This window comes from Brachycentrus maculatus, unplaced genomic scaffold (assembly GCF_059751285.1).
Source record: "Brachycentrus maculatus isolate JH-2025_06_01 unplaced genomic scaffold, ASM5975128v1 h1tg000946l, whole genome shotgun sequence".
NCBI classification, from domain to species: domain Eukaryota; kingdom Metazoa; phylum Arthropoda; class Insecta; order Trichoptera; family Brachycentridae; genus Brachycentrus; species Brachycentrus maculatus.
Window position 1 is genome coordinate 93,410 of NW_028281668.1, and position 18,181 is coordinate 111,590.

The following is an 18,181-nucleotide window of genomic DNA, read 5'->3' on the forward strand; positions in this document are numbered from 1 at the left end:
AAACGACAATGTTTCAACTAGCTGTTTATATACGTAAACTAAGGTTTATACAAATACGTATTTTCATTAATCATTTTGGCAGTCACTTTGCGGTAGTATCTATCCATTTTTACTTAAAGATACCACTATAACACCGTAAAGTGTTTGAAAATGATGCGGAATGCATTGAAACACATATCACAATAGATTTTATGAACTGGTGGTATTTACCTAGTAGATCAAATTATAAATAATTATAATAAGTATTAACTAATACCGAAAACGTATTTCCATTACCTAATACAATTGTGATACTCGAACCCTGGATCTAAGACCAAGAGTTCGTTTTACATAATACAATAAAATGAATTGTTACGCAACTTTAAAAAAAAATTGTACCTACATGTTGAAAAAGCATGGCGTGTCACCGTTAAATACACAAAAACTATGATTTTACTGAAGTATAAACCTACTTGAAAACATTTTTTACCTTGATGTGAAATGTGAACATAATTCCAAGTGGTTATGCAAAATGTTGTACAAAACTACTGCCTATGTATGCATGATCTATGCATGTTACGTATGTTTGGTGCGCATTATAATCGCGTTTTCGAAAAAAAATCTTGTCAACGTGGTTTAGAAACCTTTCACCCGGAACAATGTTCCATATAAAGCTCTGGCTCTGGAATAGTAATTATTAAGTACACATACATAAGAGCGCAGAGTGCATTAAAATGCATTTTAGACTCGTGCAAAGCTCATAAATTATTCAGTTCAATGCCTTTATGAAAACATGATGTAGGTGGATTTCTTCGGAATCATTTTAGAATACCTGTTTGCGATTATTTCTTGTGAACTATTGCTTAAAGCTTTTTACCCTTCGAGTGTTTTTAAACATTAATGTGTTTAAATTTTTTGAACTTTTATGCATGGATAATTAAAAAAAGCCTTAGTATCATTTTATATCCAGGGAAATTAAACCGTTGAAATAAATAGGAATGTGGAAAACAATACTTTTATTATTATACGTATTACCAACCCTTTTCTTAGAATATGAGGATACTAAAAGATTGTAATAATAAAAAACAAAATAATGATTTTTAACGTACTTACTCCGAAGACTTTATTTTTTATAAATTGGTCGGACTCGATTTTGTAATGTAACTAGACAATTTTAGTTCATAGTGACAACATCACGTTTATGCAATACACAGATATTTAGAGTACCTATGTATATATTTATGTTTACTGACGATTTTATGTAATTAGTAACTTTGACGGGTAGATACGAAAATTGGTTTTATATATTCCTTATGTAAAAAAATTGTGTTAAATTAAAAATATGTTGGAAGCGATCTGAAATTTAAAAAATGAATTTAACGTTTTATTGATTAATAAAAGATTTTTTTTCTCTTTTTTTTGAAAAGCATATAATTAGAAGGATTTGTAGAAAAAACGATACCCCGCAAAACTTGTAAGTAAACGCCATAAGAGTTGATCCGAAAATAGGATCAACTCAGGCGTAATGCTTAAATGTATTATGTATGGAGTACGTTTATACGGGTAAACAAGAAGTATTGTTTTGCTAACGCTCCTTAATACTATATAGATATACAATGCTAACACCTTAGTAAAGGTTTGTTAATTAATCTCTTCAGTTGGAGAAATCTATATACTTAACTTACTATATTCAAATTCTAAACTGATGGCAACACCATCTGCCAAAATTTTATGTCTTTCAGAATTTCAACAAACATACGAAAGAAATCCTACAAAAACGCATAAGAATACACTACTTTCAAAGTAAATGCACATTAATGCTCTACAAAGGGCAGAATGGTGAACGTTACACATGTTTATAAAGTGATCACTTACGCTAGCCTAAGTAATATTACGAGTTTTATATTAGAGTTATCACTATTTTAATAATTCATTTAAAAATAGCCTAACAATTCTCTCTCTTCGTATTGTCATTTATTAACAATTTTATATTAAAAGGCATTTCATTAGTAATATACCTAATAGTCTCGCTATTGTTTTAGTATAAAAAGAATTCTGCATCGCGTTTAACAACGCGTTTTAAGTTAGTATACATTCAACAAAATTACACATTTTACATAACAAAGCATAAGTTTAAATATAATTTGACATAATTTGATACTATAACCACCATAGAAAGGTTACTTAGAATAAGTACTATACATTGTCTTCATGTTGTATCGTAGTTATTACTTTAGTATAATAGAAGTTTACAGCAAAAGCTCATGCACAGGATGTTTGAAATTAATAGGATATTTTTAAACATTTGTCAGAAAATTAATGGTGATTATAAACGCTAAATAATTTTGCCAAAAAAGTTAGATTACAGCAAAATTAATTGTATACATTACATCCGCTGCTCAATTGTAAAAAGGTGTTCCAGCGATGTCGAAAAAATTAGGCAGTGTACTGAAAAGCTCTGCCAATGAATGTTCTCTTTTACTTTTTCATTTTTAAATAATTATTCCTAATGAGGCTACTAAGGTTTCTATAATGATTAGGGCGAATGCCCCTATTGTGTCAAGAATTTTACTGGTAAATATGGTAAATATGGCTGAAATCCCGACCACAGAGTTACTGCTAAAAAGGTTTCTAATTACCGTTAAATGTTGTATATTTATATGTATATATATATATATATATATATATATATATATATATATATATATATAAATATAAATAAAAATATATATTAATTTTTATATCCATCTTCAAACCCTCATCCGCACCCTTGCATAGGGGACTACATCAAATAAACACAATTTTATCTTAATCGTTAACATATGAAGGAAAGGTGATCAGCCCTTTGCTTCAGGTACCAGTGCAGGGTCGTATTGAATAAATTTTAAAGTGAAAAAATCACTTCAATTTTTTTGACTCCCCCCCCCCCCTGGGGATCGAACCCAGGACCTTCATTACGGTAGCCGAGCGTGATGACCATTACACTACGGAGGCGGATATGTATATCATATATTTGTTACAAGCGAAAAGTATCCTTTTTTAGATATTTTATAAATGACTCCCCCCCTGGGGATCGAACCCAGGACCTCCATTACGGTAGCCGAGCGTGATGACCATTATACTACGGAGGCGGATATGTATATCATATATTTGTTACAAGCGAAAAGTATCCTTTTTTAGATATTTTATAAATAAAAAAAAACTCATCTGAAATTAAAGTACAATAAATTCAGCATCAGCATGTATATTGCACAGGCACAGGTAACCTATAGCTTGTAGCCGCTCTTACATATAACGACCTTTCCGGCAACTGACTGATCACTGATTTATGAGAGATGAGAATTTCCTTTTCACTATTGACGAAAGAGAGATTTCTGTAAATAAAATGAACGTGAAATGTAAAATTTACAACGCTCTTCACCATTTTGGCAGTGTCATCTTCACTATTATTCTTTGACACTTCATCAAAGATGAAGAAGAATATGGAAGTCTGGGCATTTACGGGGCTTACGACCGTCATAGGCTGGTTTGAGTGATCACTTTACACACGTGTAACATTCACCAATTCCACCCATTATTGACAACCACACTACTCAAATTCTTCGAAGTTCTATATATATGAACCAATTTAGAAACTTTGTTCTTGAATCACTAGAACTTCACTAGAGACATCTATTGGTGAGATGTAAAGAAGCCTTCCTATTAAGCAGAAACTCCCATATTATCGTATTATTATCTTCACTAATTCTCTCGTGTTAATTATGCGCCTATTAATGACTTCTCTTAAGCAGTTCTCTACTACATCTCCACTGAGCTACATTTCAGTTCTATTTACAACATTTTGAGTGTGTCCAAATACTAGTTCACAAAATCTGGATTATCTTGAATTACAGGAGTTATTTTCATATTATTTTTTAACATCTCATCAAAGATGAAGAAGAATATGGAAGTCTGGGCATTTAGGGGGCTGACGACCGTCATAGGCTGGTTTAAGTGATCACTTTACACACGTGTAACATTCACCAATTCTACCCATTATTGACAACCACACTACTCAAATTCTTGGAAGTTCTATATATATGAACCAATTTAGAAACCTTGTTATTTATTTATTTATTTATTTTTTTAATTTTTTTTTTGACATCTCGTCAAAGATGAAGGAGAATATGGAAGTCTGGGCATTTACGGGGCTGACGACCGTCATAGGCTGGTTTAAATGATCACTTTACACACGTGTAACATTCACCAATTCTACCCATTATTGACAACCACACTACTCAAATTCTTGGAAGTTCTATATATATGAACCAATTTAGAAACCTTGTTCTTGAATCACTAGAACTTCACTAGAGACATCTATTGGTGAGATGTAAAGAAGCTTTTTACTAAGCAGAAACTCTTATATTAGTATGTGAGGTCCGAATCCTGGATTATAATCACACACATGAGAAACGCCAGAAAATACCATTTTCATTTTTATTATTAAGCTTATAATTATTGGTGAATATTACACGTGTGTAAAGTGATCACTTAAACCAGCCTATGACGGTCGTCAGCCCCGTAAATGCCCAGACTTCCATATTCTTCTTCATCTTTGATGAGATGTTAAAAAATAATATCAGTTCTATTTGTTGACAGAGGATGTATGTATTTGAAGATTTCAAAAAACCTGCATACGCGGACACGCCAATAACAAAGTCGCCTCGTTTTTATTCCATATATGGTAGCCTAATTTTTATAAAATCTCTATATTCGATTCATACTATCTTTGACTGGCATCTGAAACTGTAGATAGATCTCCTTAGCTTCATAGTAAATATAAACTATCAAGCTGACACAGCGTACCCAAATGGTACATAAGACACAGCGATGCGGTGTCTTATGTACCATTTGGGTACGGTTAAACGTTTGAAGAAGAAATGTATGAATATATGCAAAAAACATTTTTTTAAATGAATTATGGATTTGAAATTTTGCTTTATACGTATGTAAATTAAAGAATCCAATAGATTATTTTTGTATTAAAATTGATTGTAAAGTATTGCTATGTAAAATTACTACACAAATCAGAGCTAAATAAATATTCATTTTTAAAGGTATCTCAACTTTTTGTATAAAAGAAGATGGACATCTGAGAATCCCAGGAAGAACGATACGTTTTTATATCAAATTGAGACACCTTCATAATTGACATCTCATCCGTAGGGTGAATTATCCAGTGTCCGAAATAATATGGCGTTAAATATTTATAATTAAAATACTAAAAAATAATCGGCAGGATTGGATCATATCATTTAATTTAACAGCAGTAGTAAAATAATATTTTTACAATGTGCTTCTTCAGTCACATACCTGTTTATTATTATATTGTACATACTTGTATATCATGATTTTATCTAATTGGGGTGAGAAACACCCCCTTACTTATTGAATACTACACAATTATATTCTGTTTCTGTTTTTTTTTATATGAAACGATTTAAATCCATCGCTTTATTGACTTAAAGACTTTATACTGTTGTGCGAATTACCCTTATTTTAAATAAATTATCATTATGGTTTACAATATATAAAGTTAAGCAATGTTGTTATTTATAAAATATTTTTCTATTTCCGATTGTAAGGGTGATAAAAATAAACTCATTTTCATGACCAAAAACAGTTACATAAATTTATAAAGTATTTCGCATGACAAAAGAGATTATAAGAAATTTTACCATGTGATATGAAATGTTACCTATAAAACATTTAAGCAACATACGTATGTACTGTATAAAATTTGCTTAGTATTAATCAAACAAAAAACGCCATAATATATATTTTTATAAATTACCTTAAGCATGGCTGATATTCCCCTGGCACTTTCAACAGTAATTTCAGTATTTCCGGCACTGCACTAGAATCGGTTCTAAAAAAGTCGGTATAAAAAAACCGCGTAGAAACCGTGAGAACTCGGTAGCGCTTCTGATGAATGATCGGATTAATGGATTCGTACCGACTCGGAAATTCGCAGAAACTTCGTAATGTTCGGATAGTGGCTCGAGTGACCGATGGGTATGTTCAGGTGGGACACGAATAGTCTCGGCGACGTCTGAGTACAGACTGTTGATAGTGGTATGGACCGCCAGGTGGGATGATGCAGAGGAGAAAGCATCGGCCCGAGGCTGGGAGGGTCGCTCTCGGGGCAGGGATCTTCGACGACGTTTCAAACGTCTTCGTGCCGAGCTGCCAATAATATGGACGAAAAGGAACATCGGTTAAAATTAAATAATAGGTTCATATATATGCTTAAAAAAGTGATGTTATTTTTGTTAAATTGGATCTCAGAATCTACTCAAAATAGAAAATTAAAATTATTTATTGATTCGGCATTAACTTTGTGGAATGAATGTGTGCATTTTTTTATTTTGTATTAATCACTTGTATAACCACATAATGAGTTTTATTTCATTACACACGACTAGTTTCGATAACTAGCAGATGTTTTCATCCACAGGTGAAAAGAATAACATGTTTTACTTTTCACCTGTGGATGAAAACATAGGTTAGTTTGTTAAAACAAGTGTTTAATTGTAAAAAAAAATTGTATAGATTTATCGCAATTTTTTATTATTAATGATATTCAACCACCTATATTAAAAGGTATTTTCTGCATTTAGGAAAGTAAGGATAGGGAGACCCAAACCATCTATCCACACTTTTTTTTTTATTTTTAGTTTATCGATAATACTTTTATCAGCCTTCTTGCATTCCTTACCTTACATTCTTTCCTTATATTACCATTCAAACAACTTCCTATCATACAACTTTTTACCTGTCCACCCAGTAGGTATGTAAAGTACTTAATTATGCCAAATTTCCTAAGTCTCTAAAGTGATTTTATAAATAAAAAGATTTTATAATTAAAAATAATATTCCTCTAATTAACAACCAAATAAATTTTACATATAGTCCATTGTTTGATTCGACATCCGTTAAACACGATTCGTCAATATCCAATTCGAGCCCCGCCCACTCCTTTCATCCTACAAGTATATAAGTTGATTCGATTATAGGCCTAATTTTAATGTACGTTTAACCTCGGCTCGTAACGCATGTCTGTATTGAAAACTATAGTGCATGTTGGTCTTCGGGTCGACCAAAAATTGCATGTGTTAGACGTTTTGTGTAGTTTTGAGTATGTAAATGGTGCTATGGTAGTGAAGGGTAGTATTGTTTGCATGCTGTGTTAGTGATTGTCCTGACGAAGAGACGGGTACGTCTCGAAACCGGTAGACGTAAAAATCTCGGTGAGTGGTTATATACTAATTTTATTAACATTTTTGTAAAAAAATAAATAAGTAAAAAGATTCAATAAAATGCAACTTTTATTTTTAAATTATAAAAAAATACTAAAATACGTTCGGGTCCCAAAGTGTTAAAATAAATATGCAGCAAGATTGCGTCACACCTCGGATGCGTGCATACTCGATACTTCGTACTTCAAAGGTGTAATGGGTGGTACACACGGACTGGAATATATATGTTTCTAATAGCTACATATTGTTGGATGTAAAAAAAAATTATTACGGATTGAGATTTGATTTCAGGCATTTACGAGCTGAAGGGCGTCTTTGTACGAGAGCGGCGCGGCGCCCAATTTACGAGGAGGCTGGTATTTATCTTTGGGAGATATCAATATTTATTGTTTATAGGAGGGACTGCGTTGTAAACTACGCCAAGATTAAATTGGATTCTCCATTGAAACATAATTACTTTACTTTTCCCGCCATAAGTGAATCTCGCAGAGCGGAGGAGATGCGTCCTATTGCGTAATGTTGATTTATTACTTAAGTGAACCAGCCGAAGGAATTTACTCGAAATTTTAATATGTGCCTACGATTTTTTAGGCCCAAGGGCCCAATAATTCCATCGTTTACGTAATTTTCTTTGCAATAGGCTATCATGATTAAAATACATATTTTATGTACATTTTTTTTAGCTAATAACATAAAACGCTCACTCCTTTCAAGAACGTCATAAATCAAAAATTGCCGATTTTCAGTTGTGCATGTTTTCGGAATGCCCAAAAAATGCACTATATCCCAGCAAAAGAGGCATATTTTTAACTTAATATTTACCCGCTACAGGGCAGAAAGTGTTGTTTTTGCATTTTGAAGAAAAGGTATTGTTTAATTTTTTTTTTAAATATACTTGATATTTTTCAAATGGAGAAAAAACCTTCAGGTTTTACTTAAAAATATGTGTTGCAAAGTAAAAAGTTCAAAAAGTGGCTTGATATTTATTTTTAATACATTGTATTATATTTTTAAACTTTAAAAACGTTCTCCTGAAAAATCAAGTTTTTTGATTTATGACGTTCTTGAAAGGAGTGAGCGAAAATAATTGTATTGTTAATATTGTATGTACAATTTTTTGTAATACGATTTTTATTAAATAATTACGTTACACATATTTTTCTTGCAATAGGCTATCATGATTTCAAAATTACGTATTTTTCAGCTTATGTGTTCAACATTACATTAATTGTATTGTAATATTGTATCCACAAATTCTTGTAATACGATTCATTTTACAAATAATTATGCTATACATAGTTTTAAATTTTGTTTGTTTTAGCTAATAACACAAAATAATAATAATAATAATAATAAAAACCCTTATCCGCACCCCAATGGTGCATAGGGCACTGTGTCATATAAACGCAGTGTTATCTTGATCGTTTACACATGAAGGAAGGGTGATCAGCCCTCCGCTTCAGGTACCAGTCCATGGTAATATTGAATAAATATTACAGTGAAAAAATCACTTATATTTATTTTACCCCCCTTGGGAATCGAACCCGGGACCTCCAGAACGGTAGCCGAGCGTGCTGACCATTACACTACGGAGGCGGAATAAATTACTAAGAAACATAGGTATAACGTTTTTATTGGTTAAAAAATGTGTTGTTTAGGAATCCAACAGCATAACATAAAATAATTGTACCGTAAATACATTAAAATTCATGTAATACGATATAAATTTTAAAATGAATAACCCACAAAGCCTCTGTTTTAGAGGCTTGTCTGCAGATGGGATATTAATGATAGAAAAGGTAAATGTAAAAAATACATAAAAGACGCCCCGACCAATTATAAAAATTAATCTTTCTTTAATTTATTTTGCAATAAGCGTAATGCTAGTTTCATAGTCAAGTCAAGCTTCTACCCAACTACGCCACGGTTCCTTTCTCGTATAAAAGGTTGAATATTGTATAAAAATGGTTGGAATTATCAGTTATTAATGATTTTTTAATAATTATGTGAAAATATGAAGAAAAAATAAATAAATGGCGCATGTACCAGTACCTACATATTTATCTTCCTCTCATTGGAATCCAAGAGTGCATAAAGGTTTAAATTTGATTATAGCAGTGTTATCTTTGTTATAAATCGCATAGTCAGTTGGCAGCCGTCTAACACTCCTGGAATATCTTTTTACCTTACGTAGGGAACTTTCACCTACTAAATATTATTTTAATTTATTCTAGGGTAAATTTCATGAATGGAAGAATAATAGTAATACAGTATGGCAGGTGTGAATGGAGGAGTAGCGTGATAGTAAGTCGAGGATTCACGACACGACCAAATCAATCACTTTCTTGTAACTGGTCGTGTCAAGAGCCAGAACAATGAAGGTGAACTAATGATGCATAAAGGCGAGTAGAGTCCCGACTTACCGACCTAATTGGGATCGCGAGAGAGTCGGGTAATTGAATATGATAGATAATACATATTATACATGTAAAGTTATATTGTAGTACCGTGGTGTGTTGCAGAATATAATTTTATTTAGAAGATCCAGACTTCGATACCACGATACACGAATTCCACCACACACCACACACGACAAATAATATGATATATTTTTTCACACACACACATCACATATCACACTATACCACACACATCACATGCCATACGCCACGCACCACACACCACACATCACACACCACACACCACACACCACACACCACACACCACACACCACACACATCACAATCATAATCAATACACATCACACACCACGCACAACGCACTACACACTACACACCATACACCACACACCACATACCACACACCACATACCACACACCACATACCACACACCACACACCACATACCACACACTACACATCACACACCACACACATCATAATCATAATCATCACACATCACACACCACGCACTACACATCACATACCACACACCACACACGCACCAAGCACTACACACTTCACACCATGCACCACACACCACACACATCACAATCATAATCATCACACATCACACACCACGCAATATACACCACACACTACACACATCATACGACACACATCATACCCCACACACCACACACGCCACATGCCACACACCACACACCATACACCACACACTTTACACATCACACCAAACGCATCACACCACACACATCACACACCACAGGCCACACGCCACGCACCAAACACTTCACACCAATAATTTTAAAGTACAGTTTTTCACTCGTTTTTGTTGTTGCTATTTTAATTTCTACATTATTTTCTGTTCATTAAAAATATTTTAAGGTCTGTTAAAAATGGACGCATGCATTGCCATTGTTTGCTTGTCTTATCTTATAACAAACAATAAAAACACTTTCTTATTGAATGTCTCCGATAGAAGAAGTTTTTAAAGATCAAAAATTGTTTTGTTAGAATTTTTATTAACCATTTCATCCGCGGTCGCAAAGAATGGAGTTCACAGAGGTCAGGGAATCTTGTGGTATTATATCGCGGCGAGTCACGCCTCGTCTATAATCTTACAACTATAATGTTTAGCCGAATTGTACTTGTAGCTAGCTAGCATTAACCCCAGGCATATTAGCGAATAGCTGTCATTTGACGAGTACAATAAATTCACCTTTATAATTACGCGGACAGTCATTAATCGCCGTAACAATGAGCCTTGTTAATAAAATATAATATGACAGATGAATTTTACTTCAATCATTAAGAATAGGCTCTTTCCATCGCAGGTTAAAATATTTTGATAATCCTACGGCCATACACAAAGTTCTTTAAAAATAAATATTCAATTTAATTTATATAGAACATTTTGAGTGTGTCCAATTACTTGTTCACAAAATCTGGATTATCTCCAATTACAGAAGTTATTTTCATATTATTTTTTGACATCTCATCAAAGATGAAGAAGAATATGGAAGTCTGGGCATTTAGAATGCCCAGACTTCCATATTCTTCATCATCTTTGATGAGATGTCAAAAAAAATACATATATTTATACATATAAATATATATTTATATATATATATATATATATATATATATATATATATATATATATATATATATATATATATATATATATATATATATATATATATATATATATATATATATATATATATATATATATATATATATAATTTATATAGGGTTAGGGTTGCATCTTTATCGATGGCTGACACATTTTCTCTTTTTTTAATCTAGAATCTAGATCTTATGGTAAACCTAGTTACGACACTTACGACGATATTTATTACCTTTCTTTGTTGAAAATATCTTTTTGGTAGATCAAGACCTCGGTCTCTTCTTTCTTCAATCTTTCCTTCTATGAAGTTCTTTATAAACCTTGTGTCATATCAATTATTTAAAAATTTAGGGAAACATTTCAATATCCCCAACTTTCCAGGCTCTCAGAAATACTGGAATTACCTTCTAATGCGCATACAATAAGGGACCACTTATATGATCAATCCTATTTTAATATATATTGAACTTGCGAATTATAAATAGTTTTATCTTTTATTTAAAGTTTAACAACATTCTTAACCCGACAATATTTTTTATTTGTGTAGCACAGCACGTAATTAATTTTCGTCAAAAGTATACGTCATAGTTATCATGTCAGTGATTACTCATTGTCATTATCACGTTATTTGTATGTGAGAAATTTGGCAAAAAAAATAGTGTGAATTCACAAAATTGGATCTATCTATTCAGCTAGATTCATTTATTGTTTGATTGTTTTCAGTTTATTTTATGAATTTAATACGTTTATCAACAGGATAATAATACTACAAAGTGATTCACATCGGTTGTGTCGTTATGTGACATTAGTCATTCCCAATGGTAGATTTGTAGTTTCATGGATCTGTACCGTAAAGGAATCGTTTTTTTCCCTAATTAAAAACGATACTTCGTGATATTAATATAATATTAAAATATTTTTTACATTGTAACGTTTACCATTCTACCCATTTTTTAATCACTACCAGGTTGTAGGCCCTGTGACTGCCCACACTTCCATATTCCCTTCGTATGGCAGCATGTTTCGTCTATGTTAAGACATCTAATATATTTTAATAAAATATGTGTTGATAAAATACCAACACCGCGTGGAAAGACTTTCTTATGATTTGGAATTCGACATCAAGTGCGAAATACCAATACCACACAACGAAGCCATGTCGCTCACTCCTTTCAACAACGTCATATATCAAATATCGACAATTTTCAGTTGGGCATATTTTCGGAATACCTAGAAAATGTACTATATTTCAGCAGAATCGGCATATGTTTAACTTAATATTTACCCGCTACAGGGCAGAAAGTGTTGTTTTTGCATTTTGAAGAAATGGTTTTGTTTAATTATTTTTTAAAAAATACTAAATATTTTTCGAATAGAGAAAAAAACCTTCAGGTTTTACCTAAGAAGATCTGTTGCGCAGTAAAAAGTTCAATAAGTGGCTTGATATTCATTTTTAATACATTTCTTAAACTTTAAAAACGATCTTCTGAAAAATCGAGTTTTTTATTAATGACGTTGTTGAAAGGAGTGAGCGACGGATCACACGAGCCCTGTCGTATTTTATTATAATCTCTCGCTAATGTAATAGTTTACTCTGATCATTTGTATGGGTGTGGGCTTCGGTAGAAATCTTGTCAAAGTTGACGAATGAATGAAGATTTCTATTTGAACCCACCTACGCACATTCAGGGAAAAAAAAACTAGATACACATCTAACTGTATATAGGTAAGCTTCTCACGCAAAAATTATTATAGTGATCAATGATAATTTTACCTAGCCTAGTGCGATGACAAACATAAAATTTGCCTGCCAGAGAACCGGATCCTATTTCCAGATATTTTCTTAACCTAAAAAGAATAAGTTGCAATCTTTCCAATATCCACATTTTATCGAATTATCTTGTTTGTAAATTAAAAGGTAGAAAAATCTATACAGCGTCTTAGACTCTTTTGAATTTTTTTCTTATGTTAGCTTATATAACATTTAAGTCAAACTATTTTTTTATTTAATTTACATCACATTTGTATGTATAAATATTTAAATATTCTGACAGTAAACAAAACATTTATTTTAAAATTCTTTCAGACTCGTTTCATTCTTCATACATTCAGGCATCTCATAATATGTATATTTTCAAACTCTTATGCATAATACAATTTTGAGACGCTTTTTTTTTCAAAAATGGCAGTTTTATTTTCTCCATATTTCTAGTACTGTGTTATTGTTTTTTTTTATTATTTTAACTACTTTATCTTTAAATATTAGGTCATTTATCATTCATAAATTGAACTAAAACTCTACAGGCTTGAATAATATATTTTGCTTATAAATTTAGATATGAGTGATTTTTTTAAATTCATAATTTATTTTAAATTGCCCTGGAATGGCACCTGATGCATAAGATTATTCAAGAGTATTCAACGATCAAGATATTATACTGCTTATATACGTTTAATTTTTGAAGTTATGGACCATTTGATGAGGACAAAGAGTTGGAAAAAATAATATATTTTTTTGAAGTCCTGGACCGAAACCCAATCTTCAATTTTTTTATATATTTTTTTTGTTTATTTTAAGGATGCTAAACAACACATGTACCGTGATTGATAAAAATGTTTTATTTAGTGGCATCTTAGAAAACCTTGCCTTAAAATAATATATAACTGTCTAATGTTTGAAATAGAATGTACATTTTAAAATTTGTGTAATTTTACGAATTGATTTATCTCCAATATTGTCAGTCATTCATAAAGCTTGTAGTACATATATAAATTCTCCTTAATTGTTATGTGCAAGTATGTATAGCATTTGCTGTATATGTATCTTAAAAAATTCTTGAATGCGTATAGTAAATGAGATCCCTAGAGACAGTAGAGGCAATGGATACAATGGATTTTATATCAATCAAGGTTTGTCACATAGTTCATTTATTTGTCATAGGATTTTTGACATATTTTCTATACAAGACAACTATCATATTTTAAACAACATAATTTTTAAAGACATTTTTTGGCAAATGTGCCAATACAGCCGTTTGGTTCGAACCTCAAGAGTTAGACAGTAACTTTATAGAGTCTTTTATGGTATGAATTTCATTCTAAAGTAGTGTTTACATAAATAATGTTCAAATATGTACTTACTTTAATCGAAATTAAACAGACTGAGAGGTCAACGGTGATCAAGTAAAACATTTCTCACTTTTCACCTTTAACCCCTTCCTGACGTTGACAGACAGAAATGTCGGGCTTTAACAAACTATGGAAAATGGTATCTGAAGTAACATTTTGAAAGGTATCTTTTATCAATACAACGTTCAAACATTCCTCAAAAAATTATGCAATATGAATTATATACAATATGATTGTAATTGATTGGCGAATACTAACGTGATTACGACTAAGGTATACTAAATGAAATTTGAATATGACGTATTTGTTATCGAGTTAGTGGAGAGTGAATGACATTTAAATATGGTGTATTCATAACCGAAGGTTATGAATAAGAAGCAGAGGACGACCGAGGAAAACTTGGCACAATCAGGTATGTCAAATACTTGAAAGCGGCCGGGTCAGGAGTCGTAATAATCGTCGGGTATGTATGAGGAGATGCATGAATGTAGAAGAGGCAAAGAATGTTTGCAAAGACAGAGTGGTGTGGCGTTCGAGTCTCTCTGCCTACCCCTGCGGGGAAGCGGCGTGATGGTTAGTTAGTTAGTTAGTTAGTATTCATAACCGAGTTATTGGAGAGTGAATGATATTTAAATATGATGTATTCTTAACTGAGTTAGTGGAGAGTGAATAGTATTTAAATATGGTGTATTAATAACCGAGTTATTGGAGAGTGAATGATAATTAAATATGATGTATTCTTAACTGAGTTAGTGGAGAATGAATGGTATTTAAATATCGTGTATTCTTAACTGACTTAGTGGAGAGTGAATGATATTTAAAAATGATTTATTCTTAACTGAGTTAATGGAGAGTGAATGATATTTAAAATTGGTGTATTTTAACCCTGTAAGTGGACAGCAAATGACATTTGAATATTATGCATTTTAGACTGAGTTAGTAATTAGTGAATAATATTTGAGTACAACATATTTTGAGCCGAGTTAGTGGAGAGCGAATACTAAAGCTACTGAGAAATGTATAAATTAGTATGCGAACTATAATCAGGAATGTTTAGGTCGTGATAAAATATTTGTATACTTCTAAAAATACCGTGAATATTTTTCCTATTGCAGGATTTACAAGGAATTATCATAATAATAAAGCCATATATAATTGATATATGATGAAAGCCACAAAAAAAAATTAACTGATGTAAAGTTGTTTAATTTTATAAAGTTTATAAAATGTGCCACAAAGTATCTGTGAAAAACATTCAAGAAATAAACTTATGTATTTGTTATATCATATTACAATATTTTAGTACATTGTACTATACGTATTATAAAAGTTAATGGACGCTGTAGAGGTTTGATAGACTCTAGGTGAATTTCTAGACAGATACCCTTACTCTCTTCAGGTGTGGTTCCATTTTCTCGTGAAAAATTTTGTAAATAGGGTGTTCCATCTTCGATCATTTAGTCATACAAATATACAGTTTGCATGAGGATTATAGTATTTATTTACTTGTAACAATGACTGGCTCTTGAAAAGGAGACATCATCTTCGAGGTCGGGAAAATGTAGAGAGACGTTATATAAATAACAAGAAGTGCGCCAGAATAGTTATATGGGAAGTGCGTGAAAGTTATTGATTCCTCAGTGGCGTCTCGTGATATTTTACGTCATTTAAATGTGATATCTTGTTTTAACGTCATTCGTTTAAAACGCATTTTTTTTTTAATTTCGAAGAAAAATATATTTAATACTTGGCTTAAATAAAGCAATTAAAAAAGACCGACTACAATAATTTGTTCTAAATATTGTCGCCAATTATTTCAAATACCCACTGAATATTTAGTGCATTATTTCCGTTAGGGTGGTCTTTGCATGATCTAAGCCCTATTTTCCACAACGATTGCGAGTAAATTACTCATCAAGTAGGTACCAAAGCGAAAAGTTTATCTTCTATATCAATTTTGAGGAGATGCATGAACGTGGAAGAGGCGAAGAATGTTTGCAAAGACAGAGTCGTGTGGCGTTCTATTCTCTTTGCCTACTCCTGTAGAAAAGCAGTGAGATTTTTGTCAGTAAGTTAATTTTTGTCACATTTTTCCTGCATGATTGAAGTATCGGGTGGCTTTCATTTTGTTTAAAAAATCAGAATAAGGAATCGTCCATATTTCAGCATATTATTATTTTAATTATTCCCTCAATTATCATAGCAAGTTATTTTCTAACCCTGAAAGTGACTGTTTGAAAACTCCCTCATTATAATCATAGCTATTTGTAGTATTTTGTAAAATAAGGCATAAGTATGTATTTCCAATTAAGTAAGTTTTAAAAAATTATTTAATTCATACAATATCAAAATAAAAAAAAAACTTTCGATGACATTGACAAAGACAGCCTATTTTCCTATAACCTAGTGAAATGTATATAAAATAAACATTTCGGTATTGAAGAATAAAAAAAATATTTTCATTAAAAAATTAACAAATATTTCACAATGTCATCTCAAATAAAAATTAATTTCAGCATTAAAATTTGTCCGAACCGCCACTGAATGAATTTCTGGGTAGAGATAACGAGCTCCCAAAGCGATGTTGCATACTTAACCGCAGGTGTTCCGGTTTTAGGAATGCATTTACACATCTCTTCTTTCGGATCCATTACAGCATCAAATCCGGTCTCAAACTGGGGACAGAGAATAACAATCTCCCAAAATCTTTATTTAAAACAATACAGTTATATATTAATGTTTTTACTTTTTTGTGAGTAGATCTTTTTTATCTGGTTATTTAAAATTGATTTTTTACATATCGCTAGAAGACAGTTATAATAGTTCTACATATACAATTTTCATTTATTACTTCAATAAATATTCCGTTTCGATTAGTTAAAACTAATGATTCCCGCATTTAAAGATTAAGATAATTTCACAAAATCACAAGTATGTACAGAAGTATTTACAGTTACGATTATTCTTTTAAACATATATACTCAACTGTAACGATTATTCCTCAATAAAATCATCTCCGTTTTTAAAGCACAAAAATATCCAAAATAAATGGAGCCTTAACCTGGAAAAAACAAATTCAATCTTAGGAGTGATCTTTGGAGTATCCTTTAAGTATTCAATAAAAAAAATATTACTTCCAGATCATACGTGTTTTTATATCAACAAGATTTATGGTACCACATCAGAATTATTCGTATAAACTGTACACAGTTCTATACAATTTATTTATTTCTGTGCAATTTGTTATTTTCTGTACAATTTTTCGCTGACTTTACCTGGGTTTTAAAATATTTTTAAAACTTGATTTTTCAGGAGATCGTTTATAAAGTTTAAAAATATAATAAAATGTATTAAAAATAAATATCAAGCCACTTATTGAACTTTTTATTGTGCAACAGATGGTTGTGTTTTTTAAAGTAAAACCTGATTTTTTTTCCATTTGAAAATTATTAAGTATATTTAAAAAAAAATTGATTAAACAATACCTTTTCTTCAAAATGCAAAAATAACACTTTCTCCCCTGTAGCAGGTAAATATTAAGTTAAAAATATGCCGCTTTTGCTGGGATATAGTACATTTTCTGGGCATTCCGAAAACATGCACAACTGAAAATTTACAATTTTTGATACATGACGTTGTTGAAAGGAGTGAGCGATATCTGTAACGAAATACCTGCTTGAAATTTAGCTTTTACCCGATGAATTATTTTGAAATACCCATGT

At 31.5% G+C, this 18,181-nt stretch overlaps 1 protein-coding gene across 1 annotated transcript in view; it reads right to left on the reverse strand.

Moving 5' to 3' along the window:
- LOC148299787 (uncharacterized) overlaps positions 1–6,089 on the reverse strand; it is a 46,620-nt gene extending 40,531 nt beyond the window's left edge. Inside the window, exon 1 of the mRNA XM_088275676.1 lies at positions 5,813–6,089. Within this exon, the coding sequence (XP_088131802.1) occupies positions 5,813–5,821 (9 nt within the window). The 5' untranslated portion in view covers positions 5,822–6,089. The remainder of the gene's footprint in view (positions 1–5,812) is intronic.
- Between the last annotated feature and the right edge of the window lie 12,092 nt (positions 6,090–18,181).